Genomic DNA, 26,620 nt, shown 5'->3' with positions numbered 1-26,620 from the left:
TTCTAGAATGTTGAGCCCAGCAGAGAAGGCCTTGCTGGCCGTGAGGGTCCGCCACTGAAAAATACAATTACATAAAACCAATAAATAATAATGCATTCAAACTGATCACCAACATTAACTCCGAGCACAATAAAAAAAAAACTTTAACCTGTAAAACAAAATATAAATATAAAATAATTTGTGCTAATTTTTTAAAATCAAATATGATGTCTGGATTAATGGCTACAAGTAGCAGTCACAAAGCGGGATGATTGTTGGCAATATTCAGCACGTTTTCGCTGATAAAAACTAAAGCTGCTTATCAGCGTGATTGGGGTGTAATGTCTTTAAGTGACGCCTTAATTTATTTGGCTTCATGCTGTCTGCTGCCAACTTTCCTCGTCTCCTAACCGTTGTCACAGTGAAGTCAAGCGCTACATACGTTCGTCATATTTCCTCGTCTTAGTTTTCGGGAGACCTGCTCTTTTCTCCGTCTCTCTCCGCCTGTCGACTTCGTGTCTGCACTGAATACTCATACTCTATGCTGTGTGCAAAGCGCGCATGCTCAGTGCAAACGAAATACCGAGCGGATGCTCCCTGCGCACACTCTGCCAATGAGAGCGCCACTGCCCCCTAATGTAGTGGAGGTGCAATTGCACTTTATTCGAGGACAGTAAAAAAGTGCATGTTCCCCGAGGTCAAACGCGCCCCCCTCACCGCAGCCTCGTGCCCCCCACTATTTGAGAAGCACTGCTTTATAGGTTGCCATTTTCGGGGGTCCGAAGTTGTTTTACCTAATTCACGTACCAGCATTATATCCACCTGCTGGTGGGTGTGCGTCCTCTTTCAAGCCCACCTTCCCCTTTCACATCAGCATGTCATTCTTCGTTACGTCCACCTTTTCTCTATATGAGCAGAGTGTCGGCACAACATCAGTCAGTCAAGCGGACCCCTCATCGAGGTCACAAAACAGCATTGACAGATTTTGGAACTCGGTGCATACACAAGACGACACCGATTATTAGGCCCCTGTCAATTTTTGAGAAAATTTAAGACTTTTAAGTGCGCCCTATAGTTGTGAAAAGATGGTAAATTGAAACTGACTGTATTTTTTTAAGTTACATGATTGAAGCATCGGACACAATTTAAATTAAATTGCTCAGTTTTACTCATTGGGGATGCTTCAAGTCTTTCTGAAACCTCAGGGTAGATCCTATGAAAAGAAAAGCAAAAAAAAAACATTGTGTTCTCATTTCAACTGGGCTTTTTCTCTCAGTGAGGTGTCACATTTAATTTAATGTTATCTTGCCTCTAGAAATGCAGACGCCGGCTGTGTCACTGCTGTTGTTACTGTTCTGTTTTTTTGAGGACAATGGTGAAGTCCATCCATCCATTTATTAACTGAGCCGCTTATCCTCATGAGGGTCAGGGGAATTCTGGAACCTATCCCAGCTGTCTTTGGGCAGCAGGCGGGGTGCACCCTGAACTGGTTGCCAGCCAATCGCAGGGCACACCATCATCCATGCTCACTATCACACCGAGGGACAATTTGCAGTGTTCTATTTATCTGTCATGCATATTTTTTGGAATGTGGAAGGAAACCGGAGTACCTGGAGAAAACCCATGCAGGTACGGGGAGGAAATGCTAATTCCACACAGCTGGGCGGGAGCCCGGAATCGAACCCACGACTTCTGCACTGTGAGTCGGACGTGCTAACCAGTCGACCATGTGCAAAACAAAAACAAAAAACAAACATGAACAACAAATACAGTCAGTACTTTAGAGGCTCAGTAGCACCCCTTCAAATATTTAACATAACAGCCCCTGAATTATTTCCCCTTGGTTTATCTGTGAGTTTCAAGAAATTGAAATTCCAATATGCCAGTACCCCAATCTGCCAGATTCCTAACGTGCCAGTGCCCCAAAGTGGCCCAGTCTTCTCTTGGATGCGTTGTCCCCTGCCTTCTCTGGGACATGAGTCAGGTTCTGCCAGAGGTGGGAGTTGCCACTCATTTTGACAGAAGATTCTCCCAGATGTTCTCATTAGTCCCTTACAATACATTTGGGTCTGCCAGGTCGGACCGGAATCTTCCCTCACCATCAGAGCCCTCACACCACGAGGTGGTGATCAACTGCCACTCTCTTCACCCAAGTGTCCGAGGAATCTAGCCGCAAGTGCCATGACACGACCACAAAGTGAATTGTGGCGTTAGGTATCCTGGTGCCAAATGTACCTTTAAGTTAGGACATGATGTTTGTTATTGATGATCTGTGAAGAGCATAGAAGTCCACTCAAAGAAGGACGGATGGGTTCAGATCGGGGTTTCACTGTCATTATGCATGTGAGCATTGAAGTACCCCAGCAGAAGAATGCAGTGCCAGGTGGGAGCGCTCTCCAGCACACCCTCAAAGGACACCTAAAATGGTGGGGACTTTTGTTGGGTGCATAAACACATTCCATAGTCAGGAGCAAGCTCGACTATCTCTTGTCGGAACAACTCAACCTCGCACACCAGCTCAGGCTGGTTCCCTAAAGAGGTGATGTTCTACGGCCCTAGAGCCCGATTCTGTGCCCGGGGATCGGACCATCAAGGTCCCTGGGTCCCGCTCAGCTCACATCGCACCCTACCCCCATGGCCCTCCCACAGTCGGCGAGCTGTTGGCGCTCGCCAATGAGTTTCACCTCCAGAGGCGCAAAATAACGTTCTGCTTTTTGAACAACGTCCATCCATCCATCCATTATCCAAACGGCTAATCCTCACGAGGGTCACAGGCATTCTGGAGCCGACCCTAGCAATATCACAAATAGTTTTGTTATGGCTTCCATACGTATTATTGCAGTCGTGTGCTTTTAGTAGTGTCTTTTGATATCTGACAGTTTTATAGTTTTATTTGGGATTTGGATCGCAGGGTCATAAATCAGACATACAGCAAACATTTTTTGACGTTAGCGTTTTCCTTTTCTCTCCCCCGCTCCTTCTTTGTGGTTTTCTTGAAGCTTTCCAGTGTTTGCTCAAAAAAGCACCCGAGCGCATGCTCAGCTTCAGATTCGCTCAGCAATTTAGACGACATTTTGTCAAGGAAAATAATTTTGGCACTTGTGCTCGCAGAAGCGCTTCTGTCTTGAGTTTTTAATAGCTTGCATAACACTGACATCTGCTGGGACTATATTTTGCAGCTGGTGGCAAGGACAATGCAACACTGTTGGTAAAGGCTGAATCTGTTAGATGGGAAGTGGGGGCATCTACACAAGGGACACACTAGATAAACATTTGTCCTTTCATCTTATTCTGTGATACACCTCAATTTGCCCCGACCACAGGTATTTCAAATTTGCGTAGTTGGGTGATCATGTACCAACAAGAACCAATTAGGGCAATTTTTTTGTCTATTTCTCGATGAATGCTAACGTCTCAGTTCAGAGGGATATATGCCATTTGATTAGACAAACTTGAGCAATCGCAGCTGACCATTAACTTCAGCTGAGATATTTGGGCAAAAATAAATAAATAAAACCATACTCGCTTAGTGTCAGCAACACACTGAATCGTGTTTCCTCTCCTGTCAAGATGGCAAAGACCGTGACACTCAATCTCACCCATCACCCCCACCCACATCTTCCCGGGCGCTGCAAGGGAAGAGCAAATGAATCCCATCTCGTTCCTATGATGTTATTCTTAGCTCCATCTCCCATTTCCAGTTTATTACAGACTGATAAGGTCACCCCACGCCATCACCTACAGCACCTAACTCCATTTTCTCAAACATCTTCAAATTCTCTGATTAATATGAAATGGTGTCCAGATTGATTTTAGGGGCTCTTCCAATGATAGAAAACATCAATATTTACTGTGTAGAAATCAAGATTCTGCCCCAGGTGCCAGCCTTTATCTGTGTACTCCAGGAACAAACTCCCAGCAGGGATTCCCTAAACCCGTGTTTGTGGTGCCGCTCAAGTCAGAAAAACAAGATTATCCCAGTTACTCCTCACAATGTGAACCACATGATGAATTTATAAATCTGTCTGTGTTGAATAAACTCAGTAATCTATTCGAATGGATTGTAGTTGTTCGAGTAATTACAGAATAAAAGAATTTCTCTATCAAAGGGAGTGAAGCTTGCCAACTGGGAGGTATTATGCTCGGGGATGACCTAAATCTCCTCTTTCCTCTAACGAGCTACTCAGTCACACTGTGACTGCATTTGTTCATTTAAAATCACCAGCCATTACAATAGCTACACCTCCATAATCGAATACATGTACATGAGATATCGGAGTCGTTGAACTTTGACAAAAAAAAAAAAATGCTCATTTTGCTCATGTTTCTTTTGTGTGTGTGTGTGTGTGTGTGTGTGTGTGTGTGTGTGTGTGTGTGTGTGTGTGTGGCATGTCTTTTGGTTGAAATGCATTTCCCCCATGAGAGATTGCGCATAACGAAATTACTATTTACAAGCTTCCACTGTATCTTTTTGACATCTTTCCACCTCCTCAACCAAATGTATGTAAGCATCTATTCTCTTCTATTTGTTTTATGTTATACATGAAAATAACTTGGAGGTGAGATGGTGAGTTTTGTCAGCATTACAACACAGATGTTCGATGATTAGTCCACATAACACACATTGTCTTGAGAGGGAAGAAATTTCATCTGTGCTGTACAGCACATTTGACAATAAAGTTGTATCCAATCCATTCCAATCCAATAACTGTGAGATTTTTGAATAATAATAATAATAATACATTTCATTTATAAGCGCCTTTCAAAACACTCAAGGACACTTTACAATCAAAACAAGTGTGGCCGGCGATAGGACGACCAAAGGAGGTGATGCCCCTGGAGCCATCGAGGTGGAAGCCCCGACGAGATCCACGGCGGATGCACCTCCAGGAAAGACGAGGAGCGACGCCCAGGAAACGGTGCAGCGCAGGCGGGAAACCCAACCACCGGAAGCAGAGCCCAAGAAGCCCCGCCACTGAACACCGCAGCAGTCCCCCCACGGGCAAACGGAGGAGCGACAGGACGGTCCACAGCAGCGTAGCCCAGACACAGGTCCCGACGACCCCCACCACGGGGCGCAGAGGGGCGGAGAAGGCACGGAGCCCCGTCCGACAGCCGAACAGGCAGGACGCCGCGACAGCGCGACCGAGGACAACCGTGCGACGACCGGCGGTCCAAAACCACAACGAATTGCGACAGGAGATGAAGGTTTCTCCCATGACGAGAGTAAACCATAAAAAAAACGTAAAACAAACGCTAAAAAAGAATAATTGCGGGTGAGCAGCGGCAGCCAGATGCGCCAGCGTACACTCAACCTGGAAGTGACAACCGGAAAGGAGATCTGAAAGGTTCAGATCAAAGCACCGGTCAGCTATGACCGTGAGGTTGAGCGGGTTGTTCAGTAATTGGGACATCCACTGTTCGGTTCCCGCTTTATCTGAGTCATGCGGTTGTCGTGTCCTTGGGAAGATGCTTCACCCACCTTGCCTCCAGTGTCAATGTTTGGTGGGGTTCGGAAGTGCCGCAGGCGCACACTGGCAGGCATATGTAGTTTAATATCACCATAATGTGAAAGTTCGAGTGCATTAATATTGTCTCCATTGTGAGCGCTTTGAGTGTCCAGAAAAGCGGCATATATCTGATACATGATTATTATTATAATTATTAAAAAAATTAATCAGTGATGAAAGTCAACAACATAGACAACAATATAGAACTTGACAATCAATTGTTAGCGATACAAAAACTTTAAAAAAATAATAAAATCTTCATACTCTGCATAGATCATACCTTTAAGCGTTAGCATCATTGCTACTTGCAAAAATGCATTATCAAAAGATGACACGATTCCTGCTTTTGTCCAGTGTAGTCGTTAGCGGCTAAACTGCTAAAGATTACATTGGCAGGCTGTGCAAACTCTGCTTGCGTTTTGATGCTTTCCATTTCATCACTTGGGTGCAACTTGATTGAATTACTCAACCGGTTTGTTAGTACTGCCTTGTTCTTGATGATATATTGTACCTTGCACAATGGCTTCCTCCATGTTTCTCTGGAGATACTTCCACAAAAGCAATGGGATTAAGGCACTTCTCATCAAAATAGTTTCAACTTTTGATGATTATGCTAAGTCATGGCTGCCCATTAGCTTTGCATTTAGCTACACATTTGGTCATTGTTACTATTGCTCTCTGTTTACTATTTCTTTCATTGATTGGCGGATTCTGTTGACTTCAACTTGCAAACCAAAGTTAGAAGGAAAAGGTGGACTCTGATTGGCTGCAGTTGCATACATTTCTACCGGGTCTGATGGAGTACCGTATTTTCCGCACTGTAAGGTGAAACTAAAAGCATTCAATTTTCTCAAATGCAGACAGTGCGCTTTATAATCCGATGTGCCTTTTATGTATATAGATCAATATTCAGATTTCTTGGACGTAGTATTTTAAATGTTCTGTAAAGTGCTTTGTGACAGCTGCAGCGGTTGTGAAAGGCTATATAAATACGGCTGCATTGTATTGTATTCCCTTTAGTGTAGCTCCATCTAGTGCATATATCACACAACCACAGCCACTACTGGAGCTTCTAATCTATACGCCTTATAATGCGGTGCTCCCCATATATGAAAACAATTTTAAAATCCATTCATTGAAGGTGCACCTTGTACTCTGAAGCATCTTCGAGTGAAGAAAATACATTCATTAACTTTGCTCACAGCTCGTCATGAAACATCACGGTCCTCAATCATATAAATCACCCAGCTCTATTCATATTCAGAAGGTAATCAATGGGGTGCGGGTTGTGGGGAGGTGATTTTTATTTTAATTATTTTGGTGCTTTGTTGCTTTAACATGAGTCATCCAGCTCAACGGTTCAGAAGGATGTGATCCACAAGACATCATTTGTGTCTGCATGAACAGTACAAATGTAAAATATACTATACACATCATAATATGTCACAAAAGGAGTATTTGGAAGTAACACATCACATTAGCATGTGCATGTACAGTATGCATCCCGTCTTTACCCCCCTTTCTCCCTTTACTGTGGAAGAAAGTCAACAGCCTGAAGGAGATAATGACATGCTCTGTGCCTGCACTCTGTATGCCACTGGGGGGCAAAATAGAGCGATCAACATCTCTGCTGTGACCCATTTTCGAAACACTGCGTGGATCTCGTCATGCCTTTGTTGTTTCCACTTTGAAATAAAAATGCAGCATAAACATACAATTCATTCTAATGTCAATCAGGACTCCTGAGTGCTGTGTCACTGCCGCAAAGGTCAGACATACTAACGAGGCAAGACAAAGCCTCCTTTTCCACCTCATCATTAAAACAGACACAGAGATAGACAGAGATGGAGGAGTGTGATGAGATGGGAGCTCATTATTGTCTTCTGTTAGCTGTCATGCTTTCACCACAGTGACACACAATGTTATTTATTCACCAGGCCTGCAAATTTGTACAGAATCATTCTTGGCACACAATAAAGGATTCAGAGCAAGTGCTGTGCCTAGTTGTTGGTGTTTAACAAGTTCTTACGAAGAACGTGTTTGGTTTGCCACCGGCAAAGAGCGAAGTAGGAGCTACGTGATTATGTCATCGTAAAGGTCCAAACGTCAATGCTACGTCGTCGTTTACCCAAGGTGTCTTAATAATAATAATAATAATAATAATAATTATGCACTGTTAGCATTTGCTTGGCAAACTAGCATCGCATCGATTATAGTCGTATGTAGCCTGTAACAGTCATGCAATCAGCAAATGCTTAGATCTTTCTTAATCATTGTAGATAATCACGAATCGGAGATCGCATGCTATCTGGGCACATCCGTGATCACTCTTCTAGTGGGACGCGATTGTGCCAGAGTTCACCGCTCAACATTTTGTGCGGGGAGCCATTCCTCTCCATCTGTGATCGTCATGATCACCCCGCCCCGTGCCCCCTGACGTAGTTGGTGCCAGTGTCTGGCCCAACAAACTAATTGGGGCCAGCTTCAGCATCAGTTTCAAGCACCAGAGCATGAGCCAATTTTGGTGGTGGAAAAGAAATAACTGGTGCTAACGTGGGCACTGGCCCGGAACTAGCACTAGCACAGGCATGGTGGAAAAGCGCCATGTGCATAGATGATCACTTTCCTTTTCGCCGGAGGGAGAAATCTAAAAACTGCTAAAATTAGCAGTTTTCTAGGAGGAAGCATGAATTGGTTTAAAGATTGGGCGGGTGTTAGGAAGAAAAACAATGGGTTGATTGAATGTCACCGTTCTACTGGCTGCTGAGTCCCTCAACATCGTTTCATCTTGTGTTCCAAGGTTAAGTGTTGGTAAATTGGGAACCCTACAGGGATGGTGCATTATCACCTAAGGACTAAAGGAAACTGTCTCCAATGCACCACTATTTTTGACAGTCCTAATTTATGCAAAGTGTTTTGTGCAACATCCAATAAATTTGTACAGTAGTGAGAGTTGACTTTACCCAGCCCACTGATGAGAACATTGTGATTCATGTAACATTGTAACATTTCATATACTTTACCATTTCAACTGCTTTTAAACCAACATCCTGGTGATGAAAATTTGTCACGGTGCGCTTATACGTTTTGCTCAATGTCAGCCAGGGGTGCACAACCAGTCATTGATCCCTTGCAATTTTGTGTTATGCATTCCGTCAATGGTTTTCCTTGTTGCCCCCTCGTTGTCCAATGTTTGTCTGTTCACCAGCAATTAATTACATACGTTACGTCTCATTGGACCCATCATGGATGTACCCCATGTGTTGAAAACGTTGCCATCAAAGTGAAATATATCAATGTAGATGTGTATTTTTCAACTTTAATGCATTATTCCAAGATCAACTAATTAAGTACGACCACACATGTAAAATTAAAGAAGCCTTTAATTGTTGCTATGCTTCTAAAACAAAAGTAATGATGCTGTTTTAAAATGCAGCGAATGAAAAGTACAGCTACTTGTATTAAATAGATAAAAGTAAAGAGTAGTTTAAAAAAAAGAAATACCCAGTCAACACCCAATTCCAATGACATTGGGACGTTGTGTTAAACAGAACACAATGAATGATTTTGCAAAGCATGTTCAAAACTATATTTATTGGAATACATTACAAAGACAAGGTCTGTAATATTCAAACTGATAAACTTTATTGCTTTAAGCAAATAATGATTGACTGGCTGCAACACTTTCCTCAAAAGCTGGGACTGGGTCATGTTTACCACCGTGTTAACCACCTATTCTTTGAAAACTATTCAATCAATGTTTGGGAACTGAGGACACTCATTGTGCGGCCTGGTGGTGGACTGGTTAGCACGTTGGCCTCACAGTGTCGAGGAGCAGGGTTCGATTCCGGCTCCGGCGTTCCTGTGTGGAGTTTGCATGTTCTCCCCGTGCCTGCGTGGGTTTTCTCCGGGTACCCAGGTTTCCTTCCATATTCCAAAAACATGCATGGTAGGTTAATGGAAAACTCTAAATTGTCCCGAGGTGTGAGTGTGAGCGCAACTGGTTGTTTGTCTGTGTGTGCCCTGCATTTGGCTGGCAACCAGTTCAGGGTGTACCCAGCCAACTGCCAGAAGACAGCTGGAATTTGGTTGTACAAAGACCCAGGGAAAGAAATTACTAATGTACAGTAACAAAGTATTTGTAATTCGTTATTTCTCATCTCTATTGAATAATGGCAACGATGTCTTTCGAGTTGTCTTGGGGACACCGGTTTTAGACATGGTGTCTCAAAATACAGAAATTAGAGTTGATGCTTGAGTGATGCTTGACTGTTTCCTGTTGAGATCCAGTCCGTTGAGTCAACTGCTGTGACACGACTGCAAATATCTTGTCTTATAAATTTTATTTGAGGTTTCTGGAGAAATTATATTTAAAAACACAATGATACATAATTTGTATGTGGATTAGAAAGATTAATTACATCTGACTCTCATGAGTTAGTCCAATTGAATAAACAGAGAACAATGAGCAGAGACAAGAAACAGGAAATTAAATCTGATGTGGCCACAGCCTCTGTGGATCTACAATTTGGTAGCTAAAATACAGGGTCAGGCCAAATGATCTGACACATTTGTAGGTTAAATAAAAGTCAAATAAAGTAAAGAAACAAAAAAGTGTTTTTATTTTCGAAAAGTACATATAATGTCATTCCGTTTCATTGTGCGTTAAAAATTAAGTTGAGTACTGGCGGTGCACGGTCGGCCGGTTGATTTTCATTTCAATGCAGATCCAGCAGCTCTGAAGTTGGTAACCCATAACAAGATCGTGTTTCTGGTACAGGATCATGTCTATCAAGATTGAAATGCAAACGGAACACTAGTTGTGTTGCAGTTACAGATTCATTTGTTTTGATAAACAACGGGGTGAATTCCTTGGCAACCCGTGAGAACTGGTCACAAACACGGACATAAAACATAAATACAAACGACATTACAAAACCGTAAATGAAAGAAAAACGTTATGAAGACAATTGATTCAACAAAATGGCACGCAAACATTGTGGGCTCACATCGACAAGGGGCTAATTATCCTGAGAAGTCTTGCTTGTCTCCTTCTTCCTTCGTTTAGTCAGTACAGTGAAATCCCTCTACAACGAAATCATGTTTGCAGCAAGACATTTTTCACAACAGGGGGTTTTTCACCTTAGCAAATTTGATCTCAGATGTAAACACACACACACACACACACAAGGACCGTCATTCATTGCGGTATGTGGGCCGAGTGTCGTGCCGTGTCCGCGCCAGAGCTGGGCCAGACCAATTTTGCTGACTGGGATGTGTACTCTTTATTTTTATTCCATACACTTATTTGACACTTCATATAGTCAGTGTAGAAAGAAAAAAAAGGAAAGAAATTGCGAAATTTACGATCAGCATTCACTTTCACTTCCATCAATTTCTTGGAGAATGTCTTTTATTTTGCTTCCTCCGTCTTTCATTTTGATCACTTTTCCCCTCTCTTCCAGCGTCAGAGCCTTTCTTGTCTTGGCTGCTTGACATTCAAAGGTCCGTTTTATAGCCATTTTAGCAATGCAACGTTCTTGCTGCGTCTGAAACTAACAATTACAAATACCTCCTGGACTGCGCATGTGTAAACCAGTGTGGTGGTTGCTGTTGCCGTTTCCGAACAAAGCAGTAGAGGTCGCTGTTGGATTAGACTTTGTTGTAGTGAATCTTGCCGCGAGGCAAGAGTAGAGAAAAAGATTTAGTACAACGCATAAGGGGTTTTTTTCCGTTGTATGGGGGACAGGAGAGTGGGAATGGTGTAAATGTATGAAGATTTTTTTCACACTAGTGGGTATTTTCGCCCATATAGGTTTCGTAGCCTAGTGGAGTTTCATTGTAGTTTACTATGCTTTTGGTATTGTCTTCGTTTCAGAATGGCTGCGCGGAGCTCACAAAGTAGTTGTCTGTTTGAATGTGTGTTGGCGACTACACACGTCAATTAGTGTTGGGCAGAACCCTTTTGGGTTACAATTGGTTCCTGCTAATAGTTACCACTAGATGGCAGAGGAACACTAACAGGGAAATAACTCAATGGGGATTATTATGAGACTGTGACACCATAATTGGGGTGCATCAGATTATAGGGCGCACTGTCAGCTTTTGAGAAAATTTTATGCTTTTAGGTGCTCCTTATAGTGTGGAAAATACATGACCATTCGGTGCACCGTATTGTTGGGCGCAGTCTCAGTAACGGGTGCTATTTCTGTATTTGACACATACACAAAACTAACTGTATTATTGGGCACAGCCAGGTATGGTAAAACATACGCCATCTTAAACATAAGGCATGCATGCACGCACACTAAAAACACGTTAGCTTGAAGCATATGGTAGCATGCATGCACGCTAAAACATACCAGGTATGTTAGCTTAAAGCATACGGTAGCAGCTAAGACATACGGACACGCTAAAAACACGTTTTTAAAAAGGCAACGGAAGCAAAACTGAGTTCGGCTGTACTTTATTTAGCCATTTTACAATGTACTCACGCGAGTGGTACCTGCTAGGGGCGTGCCTTTAGCGTCCTCTTACACGCCTACCCTTCACTCACTGGCGACTGGTACCTGCTAGGGGCGTGCCTTTTGCGTCCTCTTACTGCCTACCCTTCACTCATTGGCGGACTTCCGCATTCCTGTCGTCACTCACGTCCGCCTTTTCTCTGTATAAACAGCGTGTCGGCCCGAAGAGCTCTCAGTCAGGCTTTGGAACTCGGCGCATACACTAGACGCTCCGCATTATAAGGCGTCCTGTCCATTTTGGAGAAGATTTAAGACTTTTAATGGCGCTTTATAGTCGTGAAAATACGGTACTTAATATTGTGTGTACTCCGTGAATAAATTTAGAGGCTCCTCAGACCATGTGGATGTTCAAATAATGAAGGATAAGCTTTTAAAAAACAATGTCAAACATCTTTTTCCCCAAAATGCACAATTATTTATTTAATTTTGAAACTCAATCTTCATAATTTTAACGTTAATAACTTGCATCGTGATTTTGCTTATGAGTTGACTCATGTCCTAAATAACCACGAAAAGCATTGTTCTCATCAATTTGAAGCTCGTTCCATTCAAACGCTTGGACCGAGTTTTCAGATTGTGATGATACCACCACATCTCAAATTTACAAACCGACTGCGTGATTAATTTGCGGGGAACGAGCTTGTCATTCTGATTCATGAACATATGCATGGAGGAAGACAATCACAAGACAGGTACACACGTGCCATGAATACAATGATGATTTTTGTGTCTGCACTCAATTTAAGCGCAGGGATGGAAAATGTCAACGTATTTTAGACTTCAATCCCTTAAAATCAGCGTTCTTCAGGGATTGAGAATGGTACAGGTGCATAAATACTTCATCCGGATAACCTTCAGCATTTTGAGAGAGTGCATCACCTTAATCCACATCCACCAGTAAAAAAACAAATCAGGTGCTAATTTTAACAAACAAAAGACTGTTGTTTAGCTTTCTGTCTTCATTTTCCCCTTCAGAGCATCAAATGAAGTGATCATGTTCCTGCGTGTAGCATGATTACATTTGGGGATTAATTATCCCTTGTTTGTTTTTTGTGACGTGTTATTCAGTTGAATGACAAGATAATAAACACTTGTCTTCTGCCAAGCAGGTGTTTGTCGGCAACAATACTTAAGGGAGCATTTTAACCCTTTCGGAGTCAGCGGTTACTACAGCGGACAGCTTACTGATCATGTTATCAGGTTACTGGGTGCATGAAAGGGTTAAATGAAGGTAAGTGTGGCGATAGGTGAACATATGAGGAACAAGAAAACAAGCCATCCCTGATCACCAACTCCCCGAAAGCCAGTGTGCAATGGTATTTCCTTTTACTTTTCCTCCTCAGTCTGTCAGGACTCTAAAATGTAGAATAAGACTCACTCATCAACCCTGATGTTGTAAATTGTTTTGTTTTTTTTGTTTTTTTTTGCATCAATGTCTTTACCTATTCCATATTCAGTAAGGCGGAAAATGCTGGTCTGACCAAAGCCAGCATTCGGTGGTTTACCTAATTGCTAACCACTAGCTGTACATATCGCGTGGAATGAAGACAATGCTACATTTAGGGACTTCGAAAGAAGATTACGCACACACAAAGAAACAAGGCAAGTCACAGATGAAGAACCAGCCGACTACCCTCTTCAAAGCAGCACTTGCTATAAGTGATGGTTTGACACCCAAAGTGAAAAGGGGAGCCGTTATGGTTGACGCAGGAGCGACCTCTCACATCGTAAATGACAGAAAATGATTTACTAGCTTTGACAGTACGTTTCGACCAGAGACTCATTCAGTGGACGTTGCTGATGGAACACGTTGCAGTGGAATGGCTCCAGGTAGAGGAACAGCAATGATAAATCTCCTGAACGATGAGGGAAGAATGCACAGAGCACAATTGCCTGACTCTGTACCGTACATGCCTTCATATCCCCACGACATTTTTTTCCAAGTGTCCAGAGCAACTGGCAGAGGAGCAACATGAACTTTCAAGCAAAGAGAAAGCCACATGGTCACTAAAGATGGTAACAAGTTTATCATTCGTGAATATGAAGAACTGTATTACCGACCAACAGTTAATGATAATGACCATTTTAAATAGTGTCATGACGTCCAAACCTGGCATGAGATTCTCGAACATTGTAATTTTACAGATGTACTCCAGCTCCCAAGTGTGGTAAAAAGGTATGAATGTCAAGGGGGATGTAGTGAAGCCAGATCAGATGTGTGAAGTCCGTACACAAGGGAAGTTAATTCAAACAAGGAGTTGGGAGCCAGACGGCAAAGCAGAGAGACCATTACAATTTATATCATACCGACCTGGCAGGCCCAATGAAGTATAGTAAGATACAAGTATGCATAATGTTTTAGTGATCATTTTTCAGGAGCAATACTGGTGTATTTCCTACCTCTATAAAAGTGAATGTGTTTCCGAAGGCGTAAAATGTGAAACGGGACACTGATGGTGTTTTGGTAAACTCACCTGACTTGTGTGCGGGCAGCGTGGGATCGGTTCCCACTTAGTGACGGTGTGTATGTGGGTGTGAATGCTCGTTTGTCTCTCTATGTGCCCCTGAGACTGACTGGCGACCAGTTCAGGGTGTAGTCTGCCTTCCGCCCAAAGTCAGCTGGAATAGGCTCCGGCAACCTGTTCAGGATCAGCTGTGATGGATGCGGATGGATGGATAAAATGTGAAATGGTGACAAATCCACATTTATTATACTGTTATATTTGTATATTTGTCGATATTTGATTCGGAACAAGTAAAGGAAAAAAAAACTGCAAACTGGACGTGAAGAGCAGCAGTCGTGTCCTTATTGTCTCCTTTCTATTCATATTTTTTCAGGGTTCACAAATTACTACTACGGTCACCTTACAGCCTAGGGACTGGTAATACTTGTGTTAAAAAAATGGAAGCAAGAAAGCCACAGATTTGATCACACTGTTGTCATCTGATTTAATGCTAACCGACATGTTTACACAACACTTCTTTGGTGGAATTTTGTGAAGATGTAGTGACTTCTTAACAGACTAAAAGTATTTAGTAAGTTAAAAACTCTGATTAAAGTAAATGAATTCACTGTCTTTCATAATACCGGTAATTAATATTTTACTTGCCTTCATTTTAGCGTAAACCCAATTTATAAGTCCAAAATAACTATGTATAATAAAGCTAGTATTGTTCAATGAAATACAGATGAATTATTGGCTTTGTTTATACATTATGTCATGAAATAATTATAAATGAAATAACAACTGCAATATTGGGGGCGAGGTTGCAATAAAAAAAACAAAAAACACTTTCTTGCATTTTTCGTTTTCTCCCGACAAAAAAATCGAGACATAGTGCAACCGTATTATTGTGCTGGCATTCCTTTATTTTAAAGGCCTGACTTTTTCGGCTATATTTCATGCCCATGATGCCCGAGAGTTGCTGAGCAGCCCGAAGTTTCGTCGTTGCCTTCAGTTGTGAATAAAAGCTTGCATTTTGGAATATGCCTTCCTTTCTGTTGAATCACTTCAAAACCCAGTATGAATTCAAATATTGTTTATTCATAAAACCATAAATACACATTTTCAATTAACATCATCATTTGACTGATTTTACCGAAGTTAACACGAAAGCAAGTACAATTCTATATCAGCGCAAATTCCTCTATTTTACTTAAACTTGCACCTATGAATGCTGAAGTCATAATTTTTTTTCTGTATTCACATTGCAATCAGTGAGATACGAAATGTGACCAGAGTTTTTCTCGAGCAAGCAAATGAGAGACAGGGATAAACATGCAAGAAAAAAAAATAAATCCAAACAAGTTGGCAATGATAAATTAGCTACGACATGAATCTTGAGACAGCTTATATTTGTGTGACATGCTTTGTGGATACACTGTTGATTCAGGGGCATATTTTCCCATTCACGCTTAATTTTCTTTTTCTTTTTACACACTTTCAAAATGCGGGGATTCGCCTATCCAGACTTCTGACCCAAATCATCAACAAGATGCATGACCCGGTCCTCTCTTTCATCTCCCTGGTCCTTCACATACTCCTCAGCATGTCTAGTTGAGTAATGACGTCTGATTTCTTCAGCACCACAACTTTCTCTGTGCTTTCAAGACATGTTTGGGGAAACCCCTTGCACTCCACTAAATAAAACGTTCCGTCTCCCATTTTTCTTGAAATGGGCTGTTCTCGTCAACAACCTTTCTCTTCATGGCAGGTTTTGAAAAATACATCACTGTGGGCGATTGACAGGATATATTTACTTTTCACACCTCGCTTGAGAATTACGTTTTGCTAAAAGCTGTCATGAGCCTGACCGATGGGAGCCCAAAAGTGAAGTGAAATGAAAATAACTACAAAAAAGACACGGCAAAATAGGTGGGCGCCGCATTGACATTTAACTTTGATGTCAAATAGGGGGCTGCAAAATATCATCTTGAGACTTCTGCCATAAAAGTAATTCAATCAGAATACGGTGCTTATGACCATGTTTGAAACGTCAGAGTGTTGATCAGCCGTTGCTGTGAAACCATTGTGTCAAGCAACACATGCGGGAGAGTCACTTTTAACAGATTTTGACTGGCATAGATCAAAATTCAAAATACTTTCAGGACCTCTTCAAGATCTTTGCTTTTTGTTGTTTTTGTCTTTTGTTTTGTCAAATGGTGTTGGTTGTCCTTCATGTGGACACGATGTGGACTGTTTTTCAGCGTTTTGGCCACGACATTCGTCAAAGGAGAATAATCTGTGCTTAATGGGTGCGCCTTCTCTGCAGCACGTGTGTACCAGCACCGATTTGGATTTTGACTGGGAGGAATGTGCTATCTGACTGTCGCTCCTGGACAGCCCCCGGGCGATTCTGATTTTAGCACCTGTCATGGGCACCAATTTTCACAGCCCCGTTTTGTTCAGCGGAGATGTCGGCGCTGTTGGACAGTCTGCGTTGGTGCGGCTGAATGGATGGCTGCTAAGCCGAGGATGAGGAGAGAGGAGCGTCAGCGTGGAGCGCAAATGCGTGTTTGGAACTGAGAGTCGCGCTTGAAATTGAAGCGGATTTATATGGGACAAGAGAAGTAAACCGAACCAATCTCTTTTTTTTTCGTCTTGTAAATTTAGCTCGTAGGCGACGTGTGCACATTTTGAGCATGACGTCTCTGATCCACTGGTGAAGGGACACTTTGATTCTCTTCTCTTTCATCTAGTACTACTTCAACGAACAAAATGTATGCAGGAATAGTGGTTTAAGATTGCATGACTGTCCGTGTCTGATGTCATGTGTTATATTATTTTGTTATTCTAACTGTTAAAGGGCTTTGTTACAACTGCAGCTGTTGTGAAAGTGCTGTATAAATTAAGTTGTATAAATAAACAAATGGCTCAAAATCGAATTCATGGCGCCATCACAATGTCTGTGATGGCCGCTTTTAAAACTTTAAGCACCCCCCCCACCTCTCCCCACCCCCCATCAGCATGTGGAAATGCTGATTGGCCGGTGATGGCTCTCACCATCCGTCAGAGAGCAGCCGAAATAACTCACAACGTGCAAAATGATGTTTGACCCTCACAGGACGCTGTATTTAATATAATGAATGTTAAAGACAAAAAAAAGAAAAAACATGGCTACCTTTCTGACAGAACACTCATTTCATGGTCGCTTCACCCAGAATGCGCATTTTTCATGAAGGTGCAAAAATGTTATACTTAAGTCGATGGGAGAATCTGTGCAGCCCCTCCCCCCAAAAAAGTGTGCCACAGCGCACCTTTTCTGACTCAAGCACATGGGAGAATATGCCCCTTCGAGTGTCCAAAACCTTCCTCCCCCCAGCTTTTCACAATGAGTCAGTCCATAGGAGGCCTAGTATTGACTAAATGGTGCAGTCTCCTTCAACTCATGGTACCCCTGGTGGTTTGGCTCTGTGAAGAGACAGAGAGGTCGTTAGAATGACTACAAATCCATCCCTCCCACATTCACCGTTAGTTTTCACTCTGACTGATAGAGGTGATTCAGTATGGAAATGTGGAAAGCTCATAAAGCATCAAAATACAAACTAAAAATTGTGCAGAACAATGATCGCCATTAACACACTTGCATGTAATGTGAACATTTTTTTTTTTAGAACATTGACAGTTGTCAAGTTCACTTAATGATTTTCTGTACATCCCAAATGATGTAGGTGAAAATAGCCACAAGTAGGATACGTTTAAGTGTGTAGATCAGTGTTACGGTACCAAAACTCATATTCTCTTCCACCATTGGCCTCTGTTCATTGCAGTTTACAATTCTTCCCTGCGCCGCTCCCAGAATAGTCATGATATCCACAAGGTTGAACTTTCCTTCCTCTTTGGCTTCCTGCACCTCCTCGGCCAACTCCATTGCGGCCTCCTCCCGTTCTTCCAACTCCTCTTGGCTCAGCAGTGCGTTCAGTCCTTGTCCCGCTGTCGTCTTACCAACCATGGGCGGTGCCAGAGAGCATAAAGCTCGAACCTTCCCATATGACTTGAGGTGTGCGACATTCGCCCGCAGGAAGAGCAGGAGCACATTGAGATCATTCAGGGGACATCCTAGCCTGCGTTTGTTGAGAACATCCAGGGCTGGAAGGACCTCGTATACGGAGATGAAGGTGGTGTCCCAAACGAAGAGCCGAATGACACTGAAGAGGACAATTGGTGCCAACAGAACATAGATGGCCCCATTAGCCACGCTGATCACCTGAAAGACCAACTGGCCGATCATTTTACATTGAACCAGCTCAGGAATCCAGTTCTGATCCCGTAGCATGCCGCTACGCACAAAACAGCTGAACTCATCCTGCAGGAAGGCGGACAGGTGGAAGTAGGCCAGATAAAGACAGGCAGCTGTCATGAAGGTCAGCAGGAGGAAGCCTCGCAGGAAAAGCATGCTCACAAGGAAGTAGGAGTTTTGCTTGCATTGCATGTATCTCTCCAGGAGGGGGTACTCAAAGTACCGCTTCCTCTTTGCTCTGCGAGAGAACAAAGAGAGAAGAATGTGAGCACCATCTTCCATTTCAATGTTCATACAGCTGCTCATGATTCTTGGGAAATGAGGACATTCTATATTTAACTCGAAGGAGCTGCTTACCGCATTACGCACAGTAGGCTTCCAGAAAGACTCTTTCCCCTAACTTTGCGGAAACGTGACCTTATCATTACTCACGTACATTTACCGTATTGGCCCGAATATAAGACGGCCCTGATTAGAAGACGACCCCCTCTTTTTCAAGACTCAAGTTTGAAAAAAGACTTTTTGAACACCAAATTAATTTTGATCCAGAAAATAACTACAGTACATCTGAAACAAATGATTATAACAATATATTGGAGAGAAAAAGCATGTTATTTTGCCTCATTCAAATCTTAATGTCTGAACATTTAAATATGTAAACTAAAGTGCAATCACATTCGCAAATGAATGGCTTCTGGTTTTTGAAATGCAAATGACATCATAGCTTCTCCTCAGCTGCCGGTTAACCTGGCCGATCTTCGACCCACTTTTCTCCAGATTGTTTCTACATTTCTCCATTTTCTGTTATCTCTTCTATTATTTTCTTTTCTTTCTTACCGCTATTTTTTATTTTTCTTCTTCGTGCTACCGCTATTTTTATTTTTATTCTTCGTGACAGGGGTTCACTTTGGCCTGGGGAATCAAGTTAAGCATTCGCTTCAATGATATCTGCCGCCATCTAGCGTCGTGAGTGGGTATAATGTCTAGACCCCGAATTAAAGACGACCCCCACTTTTTCAGTCTTATTTCAATGCAAAAAAACATTCATCTTATATTTGGGCCAATACGGTAATTGGGTAGAAAGGGAGAGCACTTCTACTTCAGCCGTATTTTCACAATATATTCCATGTATTGAATAAAAAGAGAATAATATTCATCTTTTGCCCAACTTTCACAAAGCATTGACTGGCTGGAATGGACAATTTTAATATGACCTTTATTCATCACAGTCACATCTAAAATAATCTTTACCAGCCATGTCCTTGAATTTGAAAATACCCCGACCTTGTTGATAATGCAATGTTAAGTTTTCCTTACATATGACAGATCTTGGCATCTTTGAAATTTCCCAGATTTCTACTTTTCGTGAAGTGGTGGTCAATGCTTTTTTTTTTTTTTTAAGGCATTCCACTGTGCCCCAGTGCACAAAATGAGGTCCATAAAGACATGGTTGAATGAGAATTTGACTGGCTTTGCGCAAGACTTGACCTCACCCTCAAAGAACAACTTGAAGAATGAACCAGAGCTGTAATTAGGAGTCATTCCGCCATGGAAGTGAGAAGGAAATTATGTATAACCAAGTTATCAAATGTAATGGTTCAGATCATATATTCAAATCATATATCTCAATGTATGTTACACACTTATACTTTGTACATATATTCATATATAGTCTTCTAAACATATATTCTTCTATATCCTGTTTTGTTTTGTTTCATCTCTTTTTAGTTTTGTTTCATCTTTTTCTAGTTTAGTGAAGAGTATACTAACCACAATTCCAGGAAGGAACATGGGGTCAGAACACCCTGGCCGCCCAGAAGCCAGGTGCAGGGGTAAACAAATATATTTGAATAAAACAATGTCCAAATAAAACAAGGGTTAAAGTCTTCATACATGTCATGTCATATTGATTTTCATATTGATTGTACTGTTGTAATTCTTGTAACTCCTAATAAAAGCTCGGGTATGGGATGGAACGACAGACATTTGATCAGCTCGCTGTGGTTTCATCTTGCATCTTGCCTTGGGTGTCCGTGTCCCTTTGTCTCTAAACTTCCTACTTGTCGTGGGGAGGGTTACTCCAACGCATTGGGCAGGATTCTCCCATGACAGGATGAATGGACAAAAATCCCAAAGACACACTCCGTAATCTTAGAGGTCTTCCTAGAAGCCGTTTTAGTTGCTGAGAGGAATCCCAGTCATTATTTTCGTTCATTTTTGTTTCTATATATACAAGTCAACACATTTAACAAAGGGACGGGTCATTATTTCTTACCTCTGCAGCTCTGCTTGAAACGTTAATGGGTTCTTGGTGTTCTGACGCATATCAAGGATGCTCTGAGCCAATCGGACTGAGCGGTTGTACGATTTATCCAGTTCGTCAATGACGAAGAGCAGGTCTGAGCCCAGGGAAGGCATAACAAGCTGGCGCCAGATAAGAGCTGGCAGATACATTAACACCGCCATAGCCAGAAGAGAATACGGGAACATCTAGAGAAAGAGTGACAGACAGAAAATGGAAGAAGATTCAAAATGGTGGGCAGCAAAAGCAACGACAATCCAATTTCTTTACGGTATGTTAGAGCAGTGGTCCCCAAACCCAGAGCCTCGGACTGGTACCGGTCCGTGGGTCATACGGTACCGGGCCGAAGAAATAGAATAAATAACTTACATTACTTCCTTTTTATTTATTTTGGAATCCGAAAGATGTTTTATTTTGAAAAATTACCAGATTCTCTGTTCCATCCGTCTACAATATGTCACTCTTGACGCAGGTCAAGGCGCGCTTCTCGGTCACGTGATAGGTTACCCGCTAAAATGAAAGCCGGGAGATAGAAAAATGAGTAAAAAAACAAACGTCTTTGGAAAGTTTCTTTTTGAAGGGGACAGAAGAGGAGCCTACGACTTTCAAGAAAAAGAAGGCTACATTTACTAAACAGTATCAGGAGTCCTACTTAAAATACGGATTTATCTCAAGGGGAGATTCCCACGCACCAAGCCCACTCTGCATAATATGGCACAATGGTGAATCGTATTTGTGGTGGCGTATCTTATTTTGAAGGCACGTTTAAACGTTACTATAGCGACCAGAGAGTGTTGCGGCCAGATAGGACATTTCTCATGTCATGTTTCGTGTTATTATTTTTTAAAAAATTCCACAGTTTTCATGCAGGTCATATCATATAATTTTGTTTATCCGCCACACCTTAAAGGCCGGTCCCTAAAAATATTATTGGACATTAAACCGGTCCGTGGGGCAAAAAAGGTTGGGGACTGCTGTATTATAGTACTGATACTTTTTGGTGCCTTTGTGATTGCCATAAATGTCACAAAAACAGAGCTGGTGGTTCTACCAACTTAACAGTCAGACTCATAATGAAGAGGACATGTAAAGGCGCCATGTTCCAAATGAATTTCACCCACTTTGTGTACCCAAAGGGAGCGCTCCTCAAAGTTGCCATTGCCGTCAAACTCGTGATGCATGAGGGAGTCCCAGCAATATGTATCAACATAGCTGGCCTGCTTCATTGTGAAATTGCTGGGAGGAAAACAGCTGATCTGCGGCCCTGCGGGAAAAAAAAACAACAAAAAAAAAAACAAAGCAACGTTATCAGGAACGTAATCTGCTCATATGGGAATTTATATTTTGAAAGTGTGCTGACATTATGAGCACAAACCTGACAAATGAGCTAATAGACCAGGGGTCGGGAACCTATGGCTCGCGAGCCATATATGGCTCTTTTGATGATTGCATCTGGCTCGCAGATAAAAAAAAATATTCTCGTTTGTTTATTAATGCATCCATCGATGGATTTTTCACTGCTTATTTCCTGTTTGGGCTGCAGTTGGCTCCAGGAGCCATTTTGATTGGATGATACTGGCCAACGTTGCCGTTGCTGTGGAAACAGGTATACGCCCCCTTTTGAATCAACCCGCTCGGCCATTAGCTCAAAACTAATCCTTAGCGAATAAGATGGCGAAAAGAAAAAAAGATGACGAGTTTGGTAGACTTCAGGACGAATGCACCGAAGGATTCGCCTTTGTGGAGAGAACGGGTTCTGCGGTGTGTCTGATTTGCAATGTCAAAATACCATCGATGAAACGGTCGAATGCAGAGCGGCACTTTGACACGCCCCATGCTACGTTCGCATCAAAACACTGTGCGAGAGATAGCCGAAAGGAAGCGAGCAAGCTACTGAGCAGTGTGCAAGCTTGCCAGCAGTAACTTCGCGTATGGACCCGGCAAGATGACTTTCATTCCGATAGTTTTGCTGGATTTTTAGCACAGTGTGTGTGTATATACATATATATATATATATATATATATGGCTCTCACTGAAATACATTTCCAAATATTTTGCTTTTATGGCTCTCTTAGTCAAAAAGGTTCCCGACCCCTGTTATAGACCATTCGATAAGGTTTTCAATGCGTTAGGTGCGAAACTATTCAAGGGTGGTTCGATTTGAAAGTAGGAACGATTCAATTCGGTTCCAGTCAATGAGATCACGATGTGATTCGATATGGTATGGCTCAATTTCAGAGAGTATGATGCAATGACTTTTGTTGTAATTGAACACACATTTGAATGAAGTTGCCAATACGGTAAATGTGCCATTTCCTTTAAAGATATAGCTCTCCAATAAAAGTTGATTCGATACGTATCTCGATACATTTCAAAGTGGAATGACTGGGTTCGATTCGATAAACTTGTATCATTTACATCAGAAAACGGTTCAAAACATTTTCTTGTTTGTATTAGCTGTTCTTATGACTACCAAATCATTTCAAAGGCAAATTTGTCTCTTCCCTCCACCGTGCAGGAAATAAGATTGCTGCTAGCACGAGATTGTGGCTAATATGAGGCTAACAGTTGGTGTTCTAGCTATTCATATTTTTTAAAAACAGTTGCTGGATGGTCAGAGAAGTCATCTGAATACAGTGACGATTATGGAAGTTGACAACACCGAAACCAAGTCGCTGCTCTTGTTTGTTTGCACTGCAAAAAGCAGCGCATCCTTGATGTTTTAGCTTGAATTCCCAAAGGCTGCAGAGACTGGACAAGCCGGCTGTGGCCCGCGGGCTCCACTTTGTCCAAATCAAGGCACATTGTGTTGTGGCAAAAGCCCACCTAGCGCATCGCACCTTAGGAGTGGCACCATTCCGTGACGAGGGGTTCCTTGTTGATGGTGCTAGTGGGCTCTAGAATGGGGTTAGGTGTCCATGACTGAATGTGATGTTGTTGACAAAGACATGTTTTTAAAATTTTTTAACATGTGGAATACTTAAAAAAAAAAATGCTGTATAAACGGTATGCTAAATGTTGCGCACCATTTTGAAAACCATCTGTGACTACTTCCCAAAATTGGGCTTCTTCACCTTGTACTTAGTTGACATTCACACAGCCACATATAATCCAAACAACCCACACCCGGCTGTCATTTCACGACTGTACTCCACCCTTAAACACAAACTAGGGAGGGAAAAGAGCTGTGCCCCACCAACATTGACTGAGCCTCACAAATTGAAGCGTAGGGCATCTATTTTTGAAACGTAGCCTCCACATATGCTCTGTAGGAACACACTCTCTCTAATTAAATCTTAGGATGTCAGGTCGTCTAACGCATTAGGAGTAAATGTTACATCGTCTCCATATAAAGCGTACAACATGCTTAGAATCGAAGGAACATTTTTTCCAATATACCTGAGCATGCCAACACTGACACGCTTGATATCATCATGATAGCTGTGAAAAATGCAAACAGATACAGTCCATGGATGAATGCATGGCTGTTAATTATTTTTCCCCCGCTGGCAATTAACCGTCTGAAATTCTTGGCAAATGTCAGGCATTGTTAGAAGACATCGCCGGGGGGGTAAATTTTGTACTCGGGGAAACCAGGCTCTCGCATCAAACTTTTGTGCACTGCAAAGTTTGACGTAACTACGAAGACGAACTAATACATTATTCCTCCACAACAAAGCTCAAACATCCAATACTGAAGTAGTCAAAAATCAAACACAACACTGAAATAAATGTCTTCGATATACCTTATCGCACATCCGTGATTGACCAGCGACAAACTTTTTTGAGAGCTTCTCACTGGTCACATTTTTAAAAATCACATCTGTGAAGATGTAATCACAAGGGTTATAATAACGCATACCTCTTGATACTGTATGTTCATATCCTCCAAAAGAAGGCCTCTACCATGCCCAAAACATGTTGAACTGTATGTATTTTGTCCTGCATTCACCCCATGCTCATTTTCGAGCCTCACTGAAATTGTCTGAGATTCAGGAGCTGGTCCCGTCTAATGCAAACAGCCCACTGCTGCTCACCCCACCCCATTGACTCCTTGGCTGACTTTCATTTCCATGATGACCAAAGAACAACAACCGTCGACTATTTCTGGAAGCGGGAGCAGCCTAGAGTGTCAAGAAAACAAGTACTATACACAGGAAATTGTATGGTCACATTTGAAAGTAGCACTTCATCATCATCAAGCCTCTGGGTAACACTTGGCAAATTTGTAGGGTACGTATAGTACGTAAGTGCGTATGGTTGGCACCGCTGCTTTGGCTGACGTGAGTTTGATTCCTGGCCAAGGCTGGAGCTAGTCAGTGTTATATCTTTGGCTGATGGTGACAAAAGTTTTTTTTTTTTTTTTTTTTTTTTTTAAATCCTTTCATGCATCCTGTAACATGATAAGCTGTCCACTGTACCAACCGCTGTCCCCGAAAGGATTAAATTTAGTTGTACAGGTTCTTGGCCAAAATAATAGTGGGAACAAAGTTTGGAAATGGTTTATGTTGGTCTATTTTAATATGTTTGAATACAAGCCTTGTGGATGCTTTACTACTATCCACTAGTCATGCAAATAATGTGAAGACAATGCAATCAAGACACAGACCAACTCCTTTACAGACTTGACTGTTATTGCCAATAATTGTTGAATAGTGATTGCACTCGTCGTGCAGTGATGTGTTGCCTGTCCGAGCCCCAGATTAAAAGGACAAAAAAGAGGGCTGGGTTGTGTTAGGAAGGGCATCTGGCTGGCATAAAAAAATGTTAAATCATGCAAATGACTCTTTGTGGCAACTCCTTTGGGACAAGCCAAAGGTCACAAAATTATTATTATTTTTTAATCTTGTGGTTTTACATGTATTTTTTTGACTGTTAACTCATATGGATGGTTACACATTTATTATTTTCCATTTCATCAAGTGTGACTATTTATTTCAGGTAAATAATTTGCTTAAGGTTCAATATTGGATCCCACAGTCAAAGAGGAGGACATAATTGGCATGCTTTACAAAAAATAATGAGCATTCATGCATAATTATTATGAGGGACAAAAGCAAACAGAAGGCAAACAAATGGACACAGAGACTTTCTTACCGAGGGACACCTCACGGGCAAAGGCCATGCAGACCAGCAACAGAGGGAGGCCAACAGATACATATTTGATGACCCTGTCCAAGGGAAGTTCCATCTCCAGGTGGCTGATCCGGTTTAGCGCGGCACTGTCTGGCAACAGGGCATCAGAGAGCATGGCCCTTGCCGCTTCCTTGGCAATGGACATTTTCAATACCTAACATGTTAAAACATGCAGCATAATCATGTTATCTGGTGTGTTGCGTAGGTCCATTAAAGGTCCGTTTTTGAAACATGAACCAGATACATGCAATTTTTTACAGCACATGCCAAGTTTAGGCAAAACAACCACTTACTGTATGTCTTCCAGGTTACTCCAGTGGTGCTCATAGAAAAAGTCGTTGCAAAGCAAGAGCTTTGGACAGTTTTGGAAGGTGCCTTATGTATTCTGGGCGTGTTTTCGGGAAATGAGAGGTTGGATTTTGTTTGA

At 42.1% G+C, this 26,620-nt stretch overlaps 1 protein-coding gene across 2 annotated transcripts; it reads right to left on the bottom strand.

Moving 5' to 3' along the window:
- Window positions 1-16,879: 16,879 nt before the first annotated feature.
- LOC109507950 (pannexin-3) lies at window positions 16,880-26,573 on the bottom strand. 2 transcript variants are annotated; one of them, XM_019857701.1, is made up of 6 exons: window positions 26,487-26,573; window positions 26,155-26,347; window positions 22,178-22,320; window positions 21,030-21,244; window positions 18,241-18,992; window positions 16,880-17,925 (listed from the first exon to the last, which is right to left on the bottom strand). In XM_019857701.1, exons 2-6 carry the CDS (start codon window positions 26,336-26,338, stop codon window positions 17,867-17,869), a joined length of 1,353 nt encoding a protein of 450 aa, XP_019713260.1. In that variant the 5' UTR covers window positions 26,339-26,347; window positions 26,487-26,573; the 3' UTR covers window positions 16,880-17,866. The 2 variants fall into 2 exon arrangements, with proteins under 2 accessions (XP_019713260.1, XP_019713259.1); XM_019857700.1 differs by having other exon boundaries at window positions 16,880-18,992.
- Window positions 26,574-26,620: the final 47 nt, after the last annotated feature.

The sequence above is a fragment of the Hippocampus comes genome, unplaced genomic scaffold (genome assembly GCF_001891065.2).
Source record: "Hippocampus comes isolate QL1 unplaced genomic scaffold, H_comes_QL1_v1.1 scaffold248, whole genome shotgun sequence".
In the NCBI taxonomy this organism is placed as follows: Eukaryota; Metazoa; Chordata; class Actinopteri; order Syngnathiformes; family Syngnathidae; genus Hippocampus; species Hippocampus comes.
The sequence above is the reverse complement of the archived record's forward strand: the minus strand, read 5'-3'. Positions and strand labels throughout refer to the sequence as shown.